The sequence below is a fragment of the Aythya marila genome (genome assembly GCF_965140915.1).
Source record: "Aythya marila genome assembly, chromosome: 5".
Classification (NCBI taxonomy): Eukaryota; Metazoa; Chordata; class Aves; order Anseriformes; family Anatidae; genus Aythya; species Aythya marila.
The window spans coordinates 18,812,252-18,835,599 of record NC_139046.1 but is presented as its reverse complement, the minus strand read 5'-3'; the positions used below and the strand labels follow the sequence as shown (position 1 = coordinate 18,835,599).

General features: G+C 46.5%; 1 protein-coding gene across 1 annotated transcript; it reads left to right on the top strand.

Moving 5' to 3' along the window:
- Nucleotides 1–3,338: 3,338 nt before the first annotated feature.
- DISP2 (dispatched RND transporter family member 2) lies at nt 3,339–21,778 on the top strand (the record flags this gene model as incomplete). The annotated part of the gene is made up of 8 exons (XM_082762789.1): nt 3,339–3,400; nt 9,764–10,216; nt 12,215–12,244; nt 14,643–14,766; nt 15,462–15,577; nt 16,044–16,162; nt 17,118–17,215; nt 18,359–21,778. 8 exons carry the CDS (start codon nt 3,339–3,341, stop codon nt 21,776–21,778), a joined length of 4,422 nt encoding a protein of 1,473 aa, XP_082618915.1.
- Between the last annotated feature and the right edge of the window lie 1,570 nt (nt 21,779–23,348).

Genomic DNA, 23,348 nt, shown 5'->3' with positions numbered 1-23,348 from the left:
ATATTTAGTTTAGAACCAAAAAATAGCCTGGACCATGTTTCCAAAGGGGCCAAACCCCAAAACATCTCCTATGGAAGCAAAAGGGAGAAACACACCAAAAGACTTAACAGCAAGTTAAAGTTCACCTCTGTAAAAAGGTGAATGGGAGCAAAGGCAGAAAGTGTGGGGCACAGTCTTGTGGCAGCACTGGTGGAGACAAACAGAAGTGATCCGAGCCAAAAGTCAATGCTGAGTGTCAGCAATCAGCCAAGAGACTGCAAAATGAAGCCTGAGAGTGCTCCGAGTGTGCCAGGGCACTGCGTGGGCCTCGCTGAACCGACAGCACCCAGCGTAAGAAATGCTGAGCTCTGCTAAGGGGGTCAGGACGGCACGAACCGAGCTAAATTCTGCTTGTGAAAATGCTGATTTACAGGGGAGAGAAATGAATTGTGCTAAGATAGGGTGCTGTGAAATGATGCACGCTGAACTGTGACAGGAATCCATTTGGAAATGCTCTCGGTCACATCTCCAACCCATAAAAGTAAAGCCTTTTTCTGCCTTCTTAGAAGTCTCTAAGGCTATGCTCAACTTGTACTCCTAAGGAGAAAGGGAGCCTTTTTGCTGACTTTAGCAGGAGATGTAGGAGAATGTCCAGACTGTGGGGATTTATCACATGCAGCAAGTGAAAAGCAGTGTTCACTTCTGACGCAGACTTCTGTCCTACAAAGGAGAGCTGGAGGGGCAATGCTTTGCATTCAATTTGTGAAAGAAATGCAAGTGGATGGTGAGCAAGGGGGTTAGGAAGAGCAATAAGCTAAAAAAAAAAAAAAAAAAAAAGAAAGAAAAAAGGTTCATGTAAAAATGTATCAAAGCTTAAGTGCAAAGTTATTTCTCTCATCTCTTTCAAAGGTCAATCAGGAAAGGTAAGAAATCTGTCTTCATTTGCAACAAATACCAATTTTGTTTGGGGAGCTCAAGCTCAGAGACAGCAGGCTTGCTGCTCTTGGATGCTCTTTGTGAAATGAGGAGCAGTTGATGGATCCCCTAAGTTTCTCAGGGGCAGCAGCAGCAAATTGCTGTTTTGGATGACAGGGATTTTTTTGCAGCACAGCAGCTCTGTAAACCTGCCTCAGCCACCTCTTGCATCACCCCTGGTCCATCTTTATCCCATTCACCTGTTGTATATTTTCCTTCTCCTTTCCCCTTGATCTCTGCTCACCAGATTTTCTCTTTTCCACACATATCCATTACTGCCTGTCTGCTTTTTTAACATTCCTGACCCCACTTTTTTTTTTTTTTTTTTTTTTTGCTATATTTCTCTTTTTTTTTTCTTTTTTTTTGCTATATTTCTCTTTTTTTTTTTTTTTTCCCTAGTTTTTTGTTTGTTTGTTTTTGGTTTGATTTTTAGCCACTTTTCTCTCCGTCACTCTTGCTCACCTGCCTCCTCCCCCCTTCACACTGGGGCACTCTGGGGACCAGCTGGACCCTCCTGATGCTGGCAGGTCTCAGATGTGGGTTGCCATGGCAAGGAGCCAGCTCCTGCACTGCTGAGGAGTGAAAAAAAGCCAGCATGCAATGTGCCAAGCCACCACTCCAGCCCCGGCCCTGTGAAAACATCCCCGAGAGGCAGGTGGGCAGCCCCGCTGACACCTCGCGCCATGGTTAGCAGCAACCTGGCAGCACAAGCCCTGCTGTAGTCCCCGTGTAAGGGCAATTGTAAACAAAAAATCCACGTCGAATAGCTTACAAGCCACAGAGGAATCCTGCCAAACCGTGGGAGTGAGGAAGTGTTATCGCCCCCACTTCACAGACAAGGAGTTCGCACATCAGGCTGAGCCAAACTGGAAGCTGTAGGATGTGACTGTCTGTCAGAAGCGGTGGGAGGTTTGCAATTCAGCCTCTTCCCACCCTCCTTTCAGCTCCCGTGGCTTTATTATTATCCTTACTGTTGTAAGTATTATTATTTAGCATGGGGAAGAAAGAAAAGGAAACAGCACCCATGTCCTGGCCATCGCGTTAATCCCAGCCCAGCTTTACAGCAGATACCAGGTTTCAGTCTTTCCTGCTGGGCCACATAATGCAGCACAAGCACCAGGTGCTCGGCAGCTCCGATCCTACCGGGCAAGCAGCATTTCTGTGGCTCAGGCCGAGCAGAGCGGGCTGCTCCCCTCGCCGTGGGCAGCACCCCGCAGCCCAGCCCAGCAGGGATTGTCACACCCCAGCCTGAAGCCTGTCCGTGGAAACTCCCTCCTGCTGGGTTCAGAGAGGCGTGAGCCTACAGGTAGGAGAGTCAGCGCACAGGCATTAGGAAAAGCTTTTTGTTCGTTAAACTGTCTCAGGCATTTAAGTCATTAAGGCAGGAAGGGCTTATTCCAAGCAGCTAGAGGATTAGTGGGAATTATAGGATACCCTCCGGTCTAATACTCTCCCTTTTTGCTTTGGCTTTTTTTGTAGCACATGAAGCAAGAAGGATGCCGTCCTCATGAGAAAGAAGGTCACTGCCCCCGTGAGGGCACAGCCATGAGAAAGGAGAAGGTCATAGTCATCATCATGGCCCCATGTAGGGTCACAGGGAAGGTCAGTGCCACCCCCCTGGCCATATGCATGCCTATGGGAAAGTGAGCCACAAATAACACCGTGGCCCTTGCAATGAGGGAGGCTGCAGAAGGAGCAGCCACCCTGAGGCTCTGTGAGCTCTCAGGAAGATCTGCCCAAGGCGCAGGGCGATGCGTGGCTACAGCAGTGCTGACAAGCAATGCCGGCGGGTCTTGTGTCCTCCACGTCGTTGCAAAACAACATCAACACCTTATTTATTTATTTAACACTGCTGCAACCACAGGGCGAGCCCAAACACTTCGAAATGCTGCCTTGCACTGGCCGCACGAAGTCCAGGAGCGCTTGTGGGCGCTCTCCCATCTTGGGCCAAAGCTGCACAACTCTGGTGGGACAAGGGACCCGGCACCCAAGGGTGCACCACCCACACCGCCCCTTGAGGCTGGGGGTGAGGCTGGCAAGGTGAGCCTGGTTGTGTCCAACCTCAGAGCTTTCACTTGGGGGACCCCCACCCGCTCAGCACAGCACCCAGCCTCCCCTCCAGCCTCCCCCCGGCTCTCCACCTCGCAGCCTCCCCAGGGCGCAGCCTGCGAGGTCCCGCGGCCATTGGCCGCCAGCAGCAGCACCGGCACCGCCTCCGCGGCCGCGCAAGCGCTGCGCCGAGCCTTCGCAGCCTCCCTCCTCCTCTTCCTCCTCCTCCTCCTCCTCCTCCTCCTCCTCCTCCTCCGCAGCCTCGGCGGCGCCGGCAGCGCTCAGCACCGCGGACAGCGCCCGCCGCCAGCCTCCGCCGCTGCCTCCCGCGGGCCATGGAGGCCGCGCCGGCCTCGGCCGAGCCGCGCCGGGGGGAGCCGCGGCCCCAGGGGTCCAGGTAGGGGCTGGGGCTTGTTGGGGTGGGTGGTGGGGAGGGGCTGGGTTGGTCCCGCAACCCAACCTCTGCGGTTTTGGGCAGCCCAAGGCGGCAGTGGGGAGGTGGCGGGGTGGCCTCCCCGGAGGATTTTTGGTGCTGGTGGTGCTCAGTCCTCCCCTCGCTGGGTTTGCACTCCAAAGGTTTTCTCTGTAAAACCCCGCAGCTTTCTCCTGCTCCCCCCCACACACCTTGTGCCACCCGCGCACCCTTACCTGGTGCCTGACACCGGCCGCAGTCGTGTTCATGTTCTGGAAATGTCAACAAGCGTCACGGGCACGGAGCCGCCCCAAATTTTCAAGCACGTTGCAATTTGTTAGACCCGAGCTGTTCACATCCTCGGTGTATTTGACCGGGGCACACCCTGAGGCGAACAAAACCCAAATCTGTTCTGAAAGCTGAGGTTCAGTTCTGTCTTCGTCTCCTCAGCTCTGAAGGTCTCAGCCTGAGGCTGTGTGGTTTTGGGTCTCGGAGCTCTCTGAGTGACTACATACGCAATCCAGCCCTGCTTTCAGTCCAGGGCATGGGATGGGGGCTGAGCTGCCAGAACCCCCGTTAGCTTTTCTTGCCTGAGTAATCCTTGCTCATTCGACTGGGTCCTTTGCAAGGAGTGCTGCAGGCTGGGAGGGTTAAGTTACAATAGGAGTTCCGCCATCTGAAACCGGCGTGGTTTTAATTTCACTCATGCTGCATACTCGAGAACTAGAATTTATGGCAATGAAGTGCGAGCATCGCTCTCTGACTCCTGAGCAAGCACATATGTAAATGCTTCTTTATGCACAGCTCTTCGCTAGCCACCAAGTGGTTAGCTCGACAGTGCCTGTCCTGCGGCCTTAGCCAATGCTCTGCTGAATTTACCACCAGAAAACTCCCCATGTTTGAAAACAACCCCTTCTTTCTGAGCTTTTTAGGACCGGGAGAGCAAGGTATAGTTTTCTTTTGTTTTCTTCCAAACGGGGGTTAGTTAGCAAACACAATTTTACCTGCACATTTTCCACCGCTGGTGTGCATACGGCAAACTGCATCCAGACCTTCCCTGGTGCCTAAGCCTGGGTGGGGATCGCCGAGACCTTTGTGTCTGCTTGCATCCCGTTGCATATACCCATACCCACAGCAGCACGGGCTGCCTGAGGTAAATAAAGGTAAGGCTGCTCAGGCGAGTCAATGGGAGGAATTATAAAACTAAACTTTTCTTGGCAGACTACGTGGGAAGCAGAGTTTTGCAGTCTCATTAATTTTTCATGAAGGTTTAACGTACTCAGGAGTCTCATTAAAAAGAAAAAAGAAAAAAGATTGTAGGTCTTCTCAAGGATACGCACTGTTCTGCTGCTAGAGTGAAAAAGCAAAACGAGGAGCAACTACGTGGAAATTCTCCTGTGCACAAGAATTTGACTCTGCCTAAGGAGGAGATAAATTGCTTGAGAGGTGCCCGTCTCTCCCTGTCAGCTCAGCGCTGGATCTAGATAATAGGTGAGAGTGAAACGCAACAAACCCTTCCCTAATCTCTGGAAAGGGGCACTCTCACCACCTTAAAAAACACAAGCAAACACAAGCTGTCTTTTTTTTTTTTTTTTTTCCCTTCTTTAGAGCTCCACTGCTGTGTTGCTGGGGGTATGTTGAATGAGAAAACCTCAGTTTAAATTCTAGTATAAAATCCCATTCTTAAAAAGTCATTTACAACTCCCAGAGAAAAAGCCATTTGTCTCAGTGGAAGCTGACCTCTAGCATGTGGTTTTAATTCAGAAAGAATTTCTCCTTTTATTCATTTGGGAAAATTCGTGCAGCTGATGTGCAAGGAAAACCTTGCTAGAAAAAAAAAAAAAAAAAAAGGGAAAGCAAATAACACTAGCTTTTCTTGTGAATGAAATTTTGCAGTGCTTAATATCTGACTGAGCGAAGGTTCCTGTGGAAATAGCATCTGGTTGTAGCCAAGGCACCGGCTCCTGCCCTTACTCTCGCTTGGTTTTGTTCCCCCTCGAGATTCTCCCATTATGGGAGATGCTGCCATTGGACTCTGGCATCAGCTCCATCACTTGGTAGGTGATGCCCATCGCTCCTATGCAGAGAGCTGCTTTCATGATCCCCTCCTCAGTATGCAAAGGCTGAGATAAATAACCTTTTTATTTAAATAAATAAAAGCTTGTACAATTGATCTGGGGGATGATTTTTTTAGCAGACTGGTAAAGAAGCCTCTCCTTCAAACGCTGGGCATTTGAGGCCCGTTTCTCCCCTCTCGGTGACCCACGCTCCCTCCTGCTGCATGGCTCGGAGGGATCGACTCATCGATTTCAGCCTCTGCGATGCCTGTCACTGCTCCGCACCCCAGCGGAGGTGGAGTGGCAGCAAGCTGTCTCTTTCCTGACCTTGACCTTATCTTGACTGCTTTACCATGGGAAGAGGCTTCAGTCCTTTCGCTGGCTCCCCCACATCAGGTGGGCTGCCTGTGCCCTGGCACTTGTCTCAGAGAAGTGCCACTGCACTCAAATTGACTCGGGCAGTTTCATAAATTGGATTATTATACTGTCTAGACATCTCAAGGGGAAAGCAGCACGAGAAACACAACTGACTGCTGTGGGTAACAGGAGCAGTTAGCTCCAGTCTGGCACTTGCCCTACACCTCCTCTTTCTTCTCTCTGCATCACTTCGGCTGCATCCAGCTGAGCTTGAAGAAGAAAAAGGAGGCTGTCAGGCTGCTCCGGTAGGCTTTTCTGCAGCTGAGACACCATTTCTGCCCACTCAATCCCAAAGATGTCAAATATCTGACATGGCCCAGGATGGGAATGAACATTCAAAAAAATTGTGGTGTTGGTTTTCGTTAGTGTCAGCGTGGTACAGAGCTCAGCACAGTTCTCTGCCCACCTCCTCTCCTGCCTGACAGTAAACAGCCATCAGAAACTCCCCCACAACCAGTTTTCAAGCACAGTTCAGGGTCCCGTGGGCCCAGAAAAGTGCTAGTGACCTGTTTGCAGGCAGGCAAACAAGGACCACATCTCTGGTGCAGCCCTCAGCAGATCAAATCCTAAGCCCGCCAGCATCCCAGCTAATTGGGAGCGTAGCAACCAAAAACCCAAAATGTGCAGAACTGCCACCAGTAATTACCCAAAGCTATCATTATTTGTGAGCTCCAGGTTTCCCTGGAGATTTTGGATAACCAAGGTCACATTGTCACGGCGTTGGAGAGAGATGAGCATAAGGCAACTTGGATCCAGGGGGTGATTGACAGAGCTGTAATTGTTTAGCCTGAAAAGGAGATAATGAAGAAGAGTCGTGAGTGAATGATTTGAACTAGCTAAAGTTATTCTAAAATACGAAGCCACTGAGCAGCTAGGGGATGGAGCTGAGACAAAATGTGTGGGAAGGATGGAACCAGACAGAAATCCGCAGCAGAGCTGGTAAACAAGGGGAATGGGCTTGCGTGTGAAATATTAGCCTTGGGAACATTGATGTATGTGCAAAAAAACCTGGACGCAATCTGCAGCCCACCAGGAGGTTCTGTAGCTGAGGGGTTTCAGAGGAAGAATTTTTCATTGCATGTTTCCTGCATTTCCCTGAGCATCTTCAAAGTGTTTTTTTTTTTTTCTCTTTTTTGTGAAAGCCTTTCCTTTCTGTCCAGCATTACAGATGAGGCGGGCAGACGTGGCGGTGCAGTCATCAGACGAATTCAGTTATGCAAAGCCTCCGGTCCCTATGCAAATCCAGCAGTTTAAATGGAAAATATTTTTCTTTTTACTTTGAAATTATATATATATTTTGCTGGTGTGGGAATACAAAAAGTGCAAATCATTAGTGTGGCAGTCTCTGTGAATTAATTATGTATTTTAGGAAAACATTGCTTATTTAAAGTGTACCTAAATTAGGGAAAATGATAGGATCAAGGTAGAGGGAAAGTAATAACTGGGAGACATCTAAAAGGGAGTGGGAGAAGGTCTAGACCTTGCCAAAGTTTAACACTACCACAATCCCAGCTTTCTGATGAAAATTCCCTGTCCCATCACCGCTAGTACAAAGCTACAAGGCAAAATCACCCTGCACTCCAGCCGCTGGAAATCTGGGAAGAGAATTAGTGTAGACAGGCAGTGACTAAATATGCCGTTTTAGATGGGTGACCACAGACCGTAAGCTTTCCTTCATCTGCCTGTGTTGCACCTGACCTGCATCAGGGATGACTCTGATGGGGCTGTAGTAAGCCCAGACGAGGCCTCAGATTACACCTCGTGAACTGCTGCTGTTTGATTTATACTCTCCTGTATTGCATTTGCACACACTAGCGACAAATTTGTAGCCTTCTGTTGGAAAATGCCTCCACACGGAGCTGTAACCCAACTCAAGGGTCTCCGAAAGTCTGGGCAATCCTGCTGCTAATCCATCTGTGACAGGGCCGCAAGGATTCATGTGATGGGATTTTGTATTCTGTCTTTTGACAAACTCTGCGGGTGGATGGGGTGTCACTGTCACAATCTGCTCAGGAACTCGTGCTCTGGCACACAGCACTCCCTCGCACTGCAGCGAGCTGGCTGAAATCTCATCAGTCCTTTGTAGTGTGGAGCAGAGGCAGCTGAGTGCTGGCACTGTCGGGAAGGACCCATTGAGCTGATCTCAGCAAGGTGTGCATGCATCTGGCTGCGGGTTTCCTGGCGCCTGCTTCAGGGCAAACTTTGACTCGTTTCCACTGATTTGTACATCTACTGTCATAAGAAATGGCGAGGGTCTCACAGACCCTGTCTGGCTGCTGCCGTTGCGTGTACATCATCTCCCAAGGACGCAGAGAAGCTTGCTCACAGCCGTGGGCATGTGCTGACTACTTTGATATCATTTTGTCATTTCTCCTCCCCCTTGTTGGCCAAAAAATATCCAGCAAATGAATTTCATGACCCCAAATCTGCATGTGAACATCAGTTCTTGCTTCCAAAGTTGCTGTCATTGCAATGAGCATCCTTGACCATACTGTTCCCGTCTTCTGGCATAAAACTGGCCCTGGAGGGTGTCCAACCAGTCAGGGTCTCTTTGTTATTAGACCCAGGACTGGGACTGAGTGCAAGTAATGCTGAGCACGATGCCTGCACCATGAGTCTCTGCACCAGCACAGGAATAGCAGCTACTGCAAACATTACTCTGTTGTAATGATTTTAGTGAAATGAGCCCGTTTTGTATAATCATGAAATATAGTTTCTCGGTGTTGATAAGCTCAATTGATGCTGGAAAGTACATAGCATGCTTTGCCAAGGCCAGTATGTCCTCCCTTCTGGAAAAAAATACCAATTTTCAAGCAATACTGAGCTAACAGCAATCTCCAAATCCCTTTTGTCATTGATATTACTGTGCTAGTTAAATTTGGGTGCAGTTCCAGAGACCTGTAATTGCTAGAATTCTGTCTTTTTGTGGCTGTCTGAAAGGGAAATGAGATGAACTCTGCAAAGTTTCAGAAATACTCCTTTCTCAAACATATTTTGCCTTCACTTTTTTTCCCCCACATCCCATCAGGTGCCTCAGGCTAAAGTTCATCTCATTCTTGTCTCGCTCCAGCACTCAAAATTCTGTGACGCCTTAAGACACTTTGTGATTCTAGCTGGCCCATATCATCCATCACACTTAATTCTCGATGCCAGACACAAGAGCAGGCACATAAGTCAGCTGTAGACACTACGGCACGTGCTCTGATCAAGCTCCAGAGACTACTGGTGTTTCCATATTGTGCTTGCTTTGAGCTGCAGACAGCACAGTGCTGCTCAAGCTCCCTGACACCCTGAGATGGCAATTTGAGAGGCATTTTGGGATCAGTGTGGCCTCATTCTGCTCTGTGTGAAGGGTTTTCTTGGTGTCACACAGAGTGACTGGTCCCTCAGGTCTCTCTAATTACTCTGTGCTCCCAGGATAGGACTGTGCCATTATCAGCAGCCAGTTTGTCTTGTCCCTTCCATGCTGAAATACCTTGGAGAAATAAGAGGAAACAACGAGGTCCATCCAAGTAAAATGCCGTAAGCAAAATTTAATTCTGCTTGCACATTGCAGCCATACTTGGCTTCTAAAACCACAGCCAGTAGAGGAGTTGAACACTGTTCAAGGGAGCATTACACAATTTTTCACAATTTTGGAGCAACATGCACAAAGAAGTGATGGCTTCACCATCAGCTGGAGTCCTTAAATGAGTCATGGATGTTCTTGTAAAAAGCATGGTCCAGCTCGGCCCTGGCTCCTGATACAGCAAAGAGAGGGGGAAGTTTTAAGTCTCGCATTAAGCGAGAGGCAAGATTCACCTGTTTAGCTTTTCCGTCAATACGGTGCTGTGATGGAGAAGGGTTTCACCCCCCCCTTTATTTCCTCTCGCAGAGAAAAACGCAATGCAGGACCTTGCCAGACCTGCCTCGCCATGCCAGAGATTGCCAACACGGAGCCCAGCTACAGCGGCACCTCTTGGGAGAGAATCTGCCCAGTCCATCACTGCCCCGTTCCTGCATCCCCCAGGCTGGGGGGTGACCACCTGCCCTCCTCCAGCCGCACGCTGGGGCCGGTGCCCACCCAGTCCAACGGGCAGGTACCGTCAAGCTCCCAGGACTCGCAACAGCATCACCTGTATTACCCCTGCAACCAGCAGGAGCCCCGAGGCAGCTACGGGCTGCCCCAGCTCCCCGGGCACGGCGAGAGGTCCGTGCTGTGTTCCCACCTTTCCAGCGGTGACCCCACACCTGCTCCCCACCGCCAGGTCTCAGAAACCCCCTGGAAACAGTGGTCCCCTGGGCAGCGACCCTCCCGGCCGGTGCAGCATCACGTTGTGACAGTCAGGTGAGAGGCTTTCATCATCTCCTTCGTGGTGGGTGGCGGGAGGGGATGAGGCGGGTCTGAGTGGGGAACGCGTGAAACGTGGGTTTGCTCCCCAGTTTGAGGCAGCAGCTGCCCCCAAAAGCCGGGAGGGATGGAGTTTGCTCTCAATGCCTCTGTGGAGGGCGTACAGAGATGCTGTTCCTACAGGATTCGCTTCTCAAGGTGACTCGCTGGATAAAGCCAAGGTCACCCAGCTACTCGTAGATCATCCAGCTGTGATCACAGCCAATTCTGTGGTCCTCCTCGTTTCTCCTTTTGCATTGCAAGATACCCAGCTGGCTAGTCCTTTATCTTGGTGGAGCTTCTGAGTGATAAAAGCACAACTAATTTCTTTTTCTGCTCCCACTGGAGCTGCTGCCAGTGCTGGAGGGGAGAGGCAGCAGAGGGCAATAAGAGGGCTACTGCAGAGCAGTGAGAAATACAAAGCTGGGGAGCACGATTTGGTTTTCCAGGCTGGACAGCAACAAGGATATAAATTCTGTGCTGTCCCTGACAGAATCAGGTAAGATCCATTTGTGTGCAGAGCACAGAGATTCAAATTGCTTGCTTGGTGGATGTTGTCTGGTAGTGCTGTAACAACACATACAGCACAGGCGTCCTCAATAGCCTGAAGTACATCCCCTGCCCCATCCAGCATCATCCTGCCTCACTGAATGTGCCTTTTGGAGCCCACTGTTGGCACAGACAACGATCCCTTGGCTACCACAGCAGCAGGCACCACGCAATGTCTGCTAGGGGATGGTGCAGCATTCCTTGCCTTCATACAGCCCTGTGGGGTTAGGCACAAAAGCCCTTTATGGTCTCATTCTGTAACCATTAAGAGAGGCTTTAATTTGCTTGTGTTTGCATTTGCATCAACACTGCATCAACCAAACTGTCAGCTGTGTTCTCCATAACAGGTTAGTTAAGCAGGAAATGCAGCTGGATTGCAAATCCCTGGCAGAATGTGCAGAGCTAGCGGACAGAAAAGTGATATTGTAATGATGGTATAAAGGGGGTTTTAATCCGAGCAAATCTGCTCGAGAAGCTATTGTGAGAGAATTAGCACAGAATGGGCAGCGTGCTGCCAAAAGGAGACCTCTCTTTAATAATCTAGTGAGGATTTTTCTTTGCTGTCCTCTCTATCAAACCTATGGAGAGCGATGAGGAAATCACAATGTGATTTATTACACGTGCCACAAGGAGTGACTCTTCCGTGGGGAGCTCTGCTTCGTCACTTTTTTGTTCTTTCCACTCGCTATGACATGCCAGGAGGGATGAGCTGCTGCAGGGGCACCAGCTGGCACCAGCCCCACATTAATAAATGTAACCTTGGTCCTCTGGAGAAGGCTTCTCTATTTTGTTCCTCAAAGCTCTACGAGAGGAATTACAAAAGCTCCCCTATGAGGGAAACATGAGTAAAATGTTTTTTTGCAGCTCCACTGGAAGTCTACTCCTCTAGATTGGACAAACGTCTTTGAAATGGCTCAGGAAACAAATGAGATTCGCCTTTCTGGAAAATCCTTGCTGAGTTGAACTGAGAATAAAAACTGTAGGCATTGTTAGCCCAGCTCATGAAATTTTGTAAAGAGTTATGCTCTTGTCAAGAAGCAATTTAAAAATTCAGTAGGAAAGCATTTAAAACAGATAGATTTTCATGGATAGGTGTTATGGGGCAATTTCTCTGGGATTACTGTGTATGTCCATTATATTCTGTGGTGTTTTTTAGAGGAGCAAAAAAGAGGAGTTAATACCTGTCTTCCCATCACACTTAGTTAAAATGCCAGTGGGAGAGGAATAGGCTCTGCTATTCATTAGACTAATCCACGTTGTGCCAAGCAACTCTTGCAGCAGCAGCTCAGCTTGGTGCCTTGCAGCCCCTGAATGGGTTAACATGCTCATTAGCAGGCCGGGACCGCGCTTTGTAGGAATATAATAAATTATCATGATGCCTTCTATTTTTTTCTTTTCCATCTGCAGACACGACAAAGCTTTCAGGATGCCAAAAAGGTATGTTTAATATCAAAAGCTTGCTGTCCTTCTGCCCTATTATCACTGCTTTCCTACCCCGCTGTTAGGAAATGCGGAGCATTATTGCTGGTGACGTCCCCGGCAGGCCCATCTTCAGAGGCAAGGTCAGCGCTCCCTGCCCCACGCTTCCCATCCGCTTGGAAAAATCCCAATTTGCTCGTGAGATCAATTTAACCTGCGCTAATGAATAGCAACGCAGTCTTGATAGCCGTTCTCGGGGCAGGTGCCTGGCTCTGGTCCATACGACAGCTTTATATATATATATATAGTCACATTTATTGGATTAATCCAGCTTGGCCTAACAGATGGGGAATCAGGAGGGCAGCAATAGCAGTAACAGTGGAGTCCTGCGTTTTCTCACAGCCTACAGTGGAAGAGACCTTTGTACCCAGACTACGTGCAACGATTCCTAGTTTTTCATGTAGTTAGATACCAGGAAATCTGCTATTAAGTTAAGAGGTGTAAAATATTCCAAGGAGGTTAGGTTTAGGAAGAGGCAATCCTTGTGCAAAAGTACAGGATGCTCCCTGACAGTGAGAAGTATGGCTAGCCTAGCCATGCTTGGGAAAATAGCATTTTAATAGAAAAGCTAAGTACCACAATTCTTTTATCTCCAGTTTTCTGCTTTCAAGTTAAGTGAACATATAAAGAGATCCTATCAGCATGAAGCTCACCTTTAATACAAAAGAAATTACATAAACGTTTCAAATTAGATTATTAAAGGATAAAGATCCCCTAATGTTCAGAATTAAAAGCAAAAGGAATGTTTTCCATTGTATTTGCTTTATAGCAGTTTTTATCTTTATTGAGTTTCTTTACAGTATTAGGAAATTCTCGTTTAGGGCATGAAAATAGGCAACAGAAATTCCTTCCTCGTAAAGAATGTGGATTTTGCATGTGGGCGTACAGTACTGTCATGGAATGTAACATTGCTAAACTACGGCTTCAGCTGGAATGCCTAAACCGAGTAAACATGAAAACATGCCTGGAACTCTTTTTACATCTTTAAAAAGTTGAATGAGTTCACCCTTTTCAAAATACAGAGGATTTTTAATACGTTTCTCAAAATTAAAATACTTTGATTGCTTTCAATTTCTGTTTAAAAGCTGATTTTGTAACCTGCTTTTCTCTGGAAGGTTTGGGTACGGCATCAGATACTGCAGTTTATTTTTATTTTTATTTGGTAATTGGTCACGGAATTAATCCAAAACAGCCTCCAGATATTATGTAATCTAATGTGGAAAGGGCAATTTTGGTCCATTTTCATAGTGTAGACTTCATCTATGAAAACAAATTTGATAAGGGAGCCTTAAATTAAAAACAAAAGCAAACCAGACCTGACCTGAAGTCATGCAAAAAGCTGTTTGAAGGGTTTAAGATGATTTATAATTAGGAGAAGAAAGCTGCATTATTTGACTCAGTGAAGTTGGAGGAAAGAGAAGCAAAAGACCAGTCAAGCAGGAACCTCAAGGCTGCTAAACACTGGCACAGCTGCTCAAAGTTTCATAAATATTTCACTTCCCCATGAAGCCCAAATATTTATCAACTATTTGTGAACATAGGATTTCTTATATTTCAGAAATACATCCAAATACTTCTTTAAAACTTAGAAACCAGTCAAACCCATTCCAATCTTTTAACAAATTCACTCATCCTGCAGATCCAGAAGCCACTTGTCCACTCTGTGGCTGCTGCTGACAATCCTGACAGCAGTTGCACATCAGATCGGTGGTTTCTATCCCTTTCTGACTTCGCAGATGCCTACAAAATTTCCAGCAGTAAGGCAGGCCCCTGTACAGTGAGTGAATGTAGAGCAATGACAACAGACTTGCTTAAGAGAGTTATCTTTAGAAGAGCCTTCAGAATATCCTATGACTTCTCAGGGTCCATAGGCTGAAGATCTGCAGGCCAAATGGTAAAGCAGCTACTAGCTTAGATTGTACAATGGGGAAGAAACAAACAAACAAAAACAAACAAACAAACAAACAAACAAACAAAAAAAAAAACAGACAAACAACAAAAAAATAGAAAGCTGTTTCTAAATGTAATGTTTTCAGTTAAACATTTAAAGCTTCATTTTGCCTTAGGACGGAAGAGTGGGTTTTATTGTTTCTGTTTGAAAAAGCAGGAAAATGCAGGGAGGCAAAATGTAATTACCCAAGTTAATTAGAATTGCCTGCAAACATCCAGTTGGAGGTATAATATGTTCATTAATAGCTGTACTAGAGCCTCACAGCTCTTCAATAAATAAATGCTCAAACCAGAAAGCCCTAACTGTTTTACTTCCTTTCCCTAACACTGCGTTGGTTCAACAGCAGGTTTCATGCTCGAAGCAGAAGTGCCTTAACAGCTGCATTTTTTCTTCTGTTCATTCCAGTTACTCTCAGATGATCGCGGAGTGGCCCATAGCCGTCCTGGTGCTGTGTTCAGTGATGGTTGTAGTTTGCACTTTAGCTGGCCTGCTTGTTGGAAATTTGCCTGATTTTTCTGAACCCCTAATGGTAAGTCCTTTCAGACAAAATGAACGTAAGGAATGTCCACAGGCCAGCCAGTGATACAGTCTTTCTGCCATATAAAACAAGTCTGTGCTTCCTTCCTTCTCTGCAGATAGAGGCAGGACAGCAAATCAAGGAGGACACTAAAGCCACTAGAAAAAAATAGCAGTGCTTATCAGTGGTCTGCTGTCCTTTCCCCTCGTCTTCACGATGTGCAACCAAAGCAAGATTCCTTCCAGACGGACATAATGTTTGAGAGTAATGCACAATACTTGCTGTTTCTTGATACCACAGTCACCAAAAGAGAAACAGGGACTTCACCCACTCTTTTGTCCAGCCACAACTGTGTCCAGTGCACGTGCCACCACTTGGCCTGTTGTATCTTTAAAGGACATTAGTGAAAGGCTTTCATTTCTTGCTGTCTCACTATTTCACTGCTTAATAGCTCTCACTGTTGAAGCATTTCTGTTGGTATTCAGTATTAAGTTTCCTTCCCTGAGGGCCAGCATGCTGCTCTGGTGGAATGTCCTCACCAGCTTCTGGTATGTAAGGGATGTTGTATTTCCAGGGAAAATTTGATTTCTGTGTCTCTCCAAGATGCAGTAATAATCTTGTATAGTTTCTGTCTAGGAGAAGCATTAAGGAAGGCTAAGCTGAACTAAAAAGCAAGCTGATGACAAAACGCTTTTTCTTGGCTGCAGGGTTTCGAGCCCCGGGATACAGACATTGGCAGAAAGCTTGTCGTGTGGAGGAATGTAGAGAGCCATACGGGCTACAAGAAGACCTTCTCTCTTTCACCATATACTGAGAAGAAAAGGTATTTGAGTTTGGTTTGGGGGCTTAGAGGAAAATGTTGGCTACAAAGTTAATGAGTCACTGTTCCAAAATATGTATGTGAATTACATCCTATATTCTATGCTCAAAAGCAACCAGGAAGTTTAAAGTCTCTTTCCCTGCAATGCACCTGGACTCCCTGCTGCGGGATGCAGGAGTTAGACTCTAAACTCTCCAAGCATTCACTTCACTGTTTACCTTTAAGAGAACACAGTGGGACAGCATGCCTGCACAAGGGGATGCAAGTTCTCATGTAGCCTCACACAGATTTCTACAGAGGGCACAGTGTGTGCAATATCAAAAAGCTCTCATCAAAGCAATGCTGTCTTTTAAGACTACAGTGGCTTTTATTGCTGCAGCAGCATGGTGTGTGGCACCAGAGCCTTGCCAGTCAATGTAGCTCATTGCCAGATCTCTCTACTTACACAAATAATCTCTTCTCTTGCTAGCTATGATGACATTGGCATTAGCAGAGGACAAAAGGCTGATCAGGGAGGACAAGAAGCCAGGACACGGAGAATGGTGGAACAAATCTACGGAGCAGACGGTTTCTTTTGCGGTCCCCCGGGTGAGTGAAGTCTTGATGGAGTAGTAAGTGACAGGCACTCAGAGCTCAGAACTGTCAAAATAGTTTAGGACACAGGGAAATGTTGTGAAAGCACTCTGAGAAAGCAGTGCATACAATACCACTCTGCGAAGGCTAAGCCACTTCTGGGATAGCGATGTTTCAACCCTTCATAATCAAATGGTTAGAAAAGGCTCGTTCCAAAATTCTGGAGTTGTTTCTCTGTCTTATTTTTTGCTATATTTCTTTTTACCCTTTAGAAATATACTTTAAGGGTGCAAATAAAAAGATTAAAGTTTTCACCATTTACCTGTATCGAAAGTGATTACTATGAAAAAATGCATATTCCTCCCTCCCTCTCTGTTTCCAGTCCATCCCTGTTCTTTCTTTTCTTCTTGAAAAACATGTGACAGTAAAAAAAAAGAAAAAAAAAAAAAGAGAGAAAACTCCAAGACACACAAAATTTGTCCCCAAATGGATGCTAAAAAGTAGAGGAAAGAGCATGAAGGTATTCTTACTCCCTCCCCTGCCTCTACTCCACCTCTGAAACCAGGCAAACACCAAACCCTCAGGTCCTTGGGAGTTTTTGGCTGAACTTCAGCTCCTCGCTTTGCAACAGGGGTTGCAGAACCAGGTGACAACACTCACTGGAAGCACGCTGACAGCACAGAGAGCGGATTTTGCAAATGTCCTCCCCCTGCTCTCCTGCTGCTACCAGATGGGTGGAGAGCAGAGGTCGGACGGCACAGGGCAGATGCTACCACTCACTACAAGCTATTTGTGACCTGGTTCCCTCCAGGGAGCCCTCCATAGCAGTCTTATAGACAGCAAGATATTTATTTATTTATTTATTTTATGCACACAGAGTCTATTCCAGCCAGCTGGGCTAATTCATCATCATTACCTAATACTTTCTATTTTTTTCCTTCCTTTTTTTTTTTTTTTTTTTTTCTTTCAGAAAAGAGCTATTCCCAGCTGGTATTTATGTCCACGACTGCTGGGAGCTTATGGAACTTGCAAGCTATCCAGTCCATGTGTCAAATCGAACAAGACAAGGTTAGTAATGTCACACAGAACATACATACATGCTGTCTCTTTCCTGACTTTCCCATCTTCAATACCTAGCTGAAAGGAAATAGCAGACAAAAATAACGTAAGCTACAGAACGTGCTTCAGCCTAGAGGACTCCAAAGCATTTTACTGACTTAGCAAAACAAGAATGATTTCACCTATCAGCTGGTCTGTAGTGATGTAGCAGCTGCCACTGAACAAGAATAATCAGACCTTGAACAAGAACTTGGTCCAGAAGCCAGTGATGCCCATCAGAAGCTGCTGTGAATCTCGAGCAGCAGAACCTAATTACTAAAATGGAGCTATTGTCGTGGAGACTGCCACAGCAAGCTTTGCAAGTGGGAGGTTTAATTGGATTAGCTGTGTTTGCTGTAGAATCTGTAATAACTCTAAGTGATCAGACCCAAGAAACCTCTGCTGCAAGAGCCTGACGTCCCGCTGGCAGGAGGCAGCATGTTCACACTGCACCCTGCCAGGTGTGCAGCTCAAGAAGCCTCAGCCAAGTCAGGCTTTAAGTCACCCCACAGCACGTAGGTGAGTGCAGGCTCCCAAACCCACCCACCTCACTGAATATTGAACTCTGAGCCTGAGCTGCCAGTGATACTGCCAACACCACCCTCACTGCTGTGCTGTGCCTGCAGCAGCTGTCAGGCCAGTAACAGCAAGTGATGGTACTGGCAAGTCTAGTAATAATATAAGGCATAAAATAAAAATAAAAATAAAAATAAAATAAAATAAAATAAAATAAAATAAAATAAAATAAAATAAAATAAAATAAAATAAAATAAAATAAAATAAAATAAAATAAAATAGTAAAAGGTGTCTCCCCTCTCTGTTCTAGCCTTGCAAACAGTGAAATGAAGGTCACTGCTGTCACTAACTGAGTGGAGAAGGATCCACATTTTCAAATCAGAGGTTATAAAATATAAATAGTGAACAGGGTTTCATTTTTGAGCATTTTTACCAATAGCTTTAGCATTGGGCAGTTTGTCACTGGGAGGATGGCAAGCCATGGCTTGTATGCCAGGAGGGGAGGGGACGATTACTGCAAGAAGCAAAGAACCCCATAGGGCTGCAAGATGAAGTGTGTAGAGGATCTGACACGATGCTCCCTCGGCTGTTTTTCAGATACGTTCACATGTTCATTTTAGAGACCTCTGCCAACGTACTGAAGCCAACGAATGCTGCCCAAGCTGGTCTCTGGGAAACTACATCGCTGTCCTGTACAACAGGTCCTCTTGTTTGGAGATAACCCAAGGGGACATCTCCCACACCCTGGCCCTCCTTCGTGCCTGTGCTCCAGACTACCACAAGGGTATCCTCACTCCATCTTGCATAGGTCCTGAGACTGTGAGACAGAAACACTCTCAGTGTGCCAAAGTCCCAGAAAAATGTACCCGCTTCAATGCTATTTACCAGCTTCTTCACTTCTTAGTCGACAGAGACTTTCTTAGTCCCCAGACAATGGAGTACCAAGTGCCATCCCTCAAATACAGCCTGCTGTTTTTGCCTACCAGGAAAGGTGCATCTATGATGGGGATCTACTTAGACAATCTTGAATCCTGGGATCTGTTTGATAACTATACGTCTATCACTGGAATGGACCTGGGCCTTAAACAGAAACTATTCCAGCACTACCTTTTACTGGATACCAAGTATCCAGTTCTGGCAATATTAGCTATTTTTCTAAGCATTTCTTTTTATTTACGCTCAGTCTTTATTACTCTGATGGTCCTGCTCGCTGTTGTCAGTTCTTTGATGATCTCCTACTTCTTGTACAAGGTGGCCTTCAGATTCACCTACTTCCCTTTTGTAAACCTGACAGCGGTCATCATTCTCAGCAGCGTTTGTGCCAACCACACCTTTGTCTTCTTCGACCTCTGGAACCTCAGCAAGAGCCAGAACCCCTCCGCTGGGCTTTCTCAGTGGGTAAGTCAAACCATGCACCACTTTGCGTATCTCATGCTGGCGTCTTGCTTCACGATGGGTGCTGCCTTCTACGCCAGCTACATCAGCAATATCACAGCCATCCGCTGCTTTGCTGTCTACATGGGCACCTCTGTGCTGGTGAACCTGGTATTCATGATGACTTGGCTGCCTTCTTCAGCTGTGCTGTATGAGCGCTACATAGCAACAACCTGCATTTACAAGCCAGAAGACTACTGGAAAAACACTGGCCATAAGAGAGTCGCCCTCTCCCTCCATTACATTCTCAGGGGTCTCCAGAAGACGCTGTGTGAAACCTCCAAGCTGCTATTTGAAAAGCTTCTGCCTTGCGGGGTGATAAAGTTTCGGTACATTTGGATTTGCTGGTTTGCTGCCTTAGCAATAGGAGGTGCCTACATTTCGTGTTCCAACCCGAAACTCAAACTCCCGACTCTTGAGACGTCATCTGTTCAGGTGTTTCGGCTGAGCCACCCCTTTGAGAGGTATGATTCTGAGTACTGCCACCAGTTCATGTTTGAGAGGCTAGAGCATGGAGAAGGGCAGCATATGCCTGTCACGATAGTCTGGGGCATTCTGCCCGTGGATAATGGGGACCATTTCAACCCAAAAAGTAATGGCACCCTAGTGACTGATGCCACCTTCACAATCCAAAGCCCTGATGCCCAGAAGTGGCTCCTTGAATTCTGCCAAAAGGTGAAGAACCAAACTTTCTACTTCCCCGATGCAGAGCAGAAGTCTACTGTGTGCTTCATGGAGGAGTTTATCAGGTGGATGGACAGTCGGCAGTGCTCCCAGCGAGATCACAGCTTCAACCTTTGCTGTAACCAGTTCTCTTTCCCTTACAGAAGCGAGGTCTTCCTGCATTGTATCAAAATGATGCTCCTGGAACAAGGCAGGGAAGGGGCAGAAACATATGATCTGGGCCTCAGGTTTGACGGAGAGGGAAATCTTGCTGCCTTGGTACTGCAGTTTCAAACCATTTATCACTATAGCTTCAATTACAGCAAAGCCAAACAATTCTATGAGGAAATCAACCTCTGGGTAACAGAGGAAATGAAAACTGCCCCTGTGGGGCTTCAGAATGGGTGGTTCACAAGTAAACTAGAGCTATACAACCTCCAGCACAGTCTGAGCACAGAAACGATGGTGGTCATGGGGCTCTCCATAGCCATTTCCTTCGTGGTGCTGCTGCTCACTACTTGGAACGTTCTCCTCAGCATTTTCTCTGTTACTGCCATTGCGGGCACTGTGCTGGTAACTGTTGGCCTTTTGGTCCTCTTGGAGTGGCAGCTCAATGCAGTGGAGTCTCTCTTCATTTCAGCTGCGGTAGGTCTCTCTGTTGACTTTACCGTCAACTACTGCATCTCCTATCACCTGTGCCCCCATTCGGACCGCCTGAGCCGAGTGGCCTTTTCCCTGAAGCAGATGAGCTGTGCCACAGCGATGGCAGCTTCTGCCCTCTTCTCCGCCGGGGTCATTATGCTGCCTGCTACGGTCCTGGCATATCGGAAGTTAGGGATATTCATAATGATGATCAAGTGTATCAGCTGTGGGTTTGCCAGCTTCTTCTTCCAGTCACTGTGCTGCTTCTTTGGCCCAGAGAAGAACTGCGGGCAGATCCTTTGGCCTTGTGCCCACAACATGAAAGACTATTCTGATGACTCTGGGCCAAATGGAAGCTACGCCTGTGGGGGAAATGAGAAGCAAAACCGATTGCGGAAGGTCCAGGAGTCCAACACTGCAAATGAACAGTACGAGCTCCAGCCTTTGTCGAGAAAACTCAGCGACAGTTTTGACAACAGCACTTCTACAAGCAAGCTGTCCAACAGGCCATCAGTGCTCTCTGAAGATACGCAGGTTGAAGATAACAGATGCCCAAGAATAGGAATGCACCCTTCCCTTGAAAGAGAGAGACAGAATCTGCAGGAGACCCTCGGAGACCAGCAGGTTGGCCTGTGCCAGTGTCCTGCCTTGCAAACTTCCTCTCCTTACAAGCACAGCAGCTCAGGAGCAGAAATTCACAGGGAGAGACTCTGCAGAGATTGTCAGTGTCAAAAGTACGGTCCAAAAGCTTGGGATGGATCTGGGCTGGACTATATCCAGCCAGCTGGTGTGAAAGAAGAAGGGCAGCTCAATAAATCACAGTGCTCTAGTGACACTGCCCAGCAGCAGTCGGATTATACCTCAGACAACAGCCATCTTCCTGCTGCTGACATCTACAAAATTCACAGATGCCTTTGTTCTCTTGGCAGCTCTTTTGACATGCTCAACATCTCCAGTGAGACATCGATTAGCGATTTCGAGCAAGGCCTAAAGCTTGCTGAATCAGCCAGTTCTTGTCCTGATGTCTTAGAGCTGTCTGATTCGTACAGTCAAACAGAAAGAGGTTACTTGAACGGGAAGAGAGATACCCTGCGGCTGGACCTGAGGGAGACAGTCTTTGATATCTCTCCAGCAGCATCGCAGCAAAACAGCTCTTCATGGAAGAATCGATTTGGATTAGGGAGCGAAGGCCCAGTGGTGTTACCGAACAGCCAACCAGACATGCCTGATGTTTGGATCAAGCGATCCAGCGCACAAAGTTCTGGTTACAACAGCTGAAATCTTGCAGAAAACAAAACTGTACTGCTAGGGAAAGGGGAAGTCAAAATCTCCTTGGAACTGTAAATATCACTTTTTTTCCTCCCACCTCTCCTTCAGCTGAGACTATTTCTTAGTATTTCAGCTGTGCAAATACCTGTGTTTTCACAGAACCAGCAAACACAATACTAGTAAGAGGGTGCGAGATCAATCATGACAGAGTACAAGCCCTTTGACCTTCCAGTGTCCTGTGCCATGTTCACAGCTGTACTGCAGAACTTATCGAGTAAACCTGTTTTGTCATTTCCTAAACAGTGATTCGATTTTTCTTGTCAAGCTGCCTAGGAGAGACATAATGAGAGAGATGAAACTTCCCAGATATTCAAAGACAGAGAGCTCATGAGAAAAAAAAAAAAAAAAAAAAAAAAAGCAAAGAAAAAAAGCCAAAACCCAAACCTGCAGCTATAGAAAATCTAGATTTCAAGTGGAGTGTATTGTTAAAAAAAAAAAAAAAAAAAAAAAAAAAAAAAAGGTCTTTCATTTTTCTACTGAATCAGAAACTGCTTTATGTGAAGTCCAAGTTCACAGATCTCTACAAAACCGATACAAAAAAATCTCATCAAGACCTTTCAGTTGATGCAGCCTCTTATTGATCATGGAGGAGGCTGTAGAATCAAGCCCAAATCTATTTTTAGGAACAGTTTCAATTTGTTTTATCAGACAAATTACTGGTACTGCCAAAGATTTTCAGTGTGAGATTTCTCCTTTGAGAAAAGTGTCCTCATTCCTGCAGTGATTTGGGTGCTTTGTGTTTCGTCTCCATAGCTTATTTCCACTCAAAGCTACAAAGATGTAACTTTTTAAAATTTGCATATCCGATGACTCTTGAATTTTACATGTTTTTTCTCTACCAGAAACAAACAGAAAAACAGGTACTTCCTTGCCTTTGTCTGTTGAAAGAAAAAAAAAAAAAAAAAAAAAAAAAAGAACGAGAAAACATTCCCTCTAGATGTTGACGTAAAATAAATGCTTATGACAAACTTTTCTAAATCTGTGTGATGCTTCATTTTCACCAAGAATACTGCAGTTAATTTTCTTTAAGTGCTTAATGTGCTTTCCAATATCATCAGCAGAAGGAAAATACATATTTTAAGAGATTCCCTCATTTTGACATCCAGGAGTTTTCTGGGCTCTGTGGGAGAGGGACCACGACTACCTAATGGTGATTAGGAATACACTCTTTTAAAGCTAAACCCCTTCTTCAAATACATAGCACATTTCATGACTACCTAACGTCGATTAGGAATGTGTTCTTTTAAAGCTAAAGCCCTTCTTGAAACATAAGGCACATTTCAGTCGCAGATTTCCATGCCATAGCTCTCAAGTACTGGGTGTTCGGAGCAGTGTTTTAGCAACCACAGCTGCTCCCTGGCTGCGGGGCAACACCGACAGAAATCCTCTCTGCACCAAAACCTCCTCCCGTTACCATTTGCAGGGGCTTCCCCCCCATTTTGAAAACCCTGTTTCCATAGCGAAAAAAAATTAGACATTTAACCACTGCACACAGCCCACTCGGGGCGGTTTGAGCCAC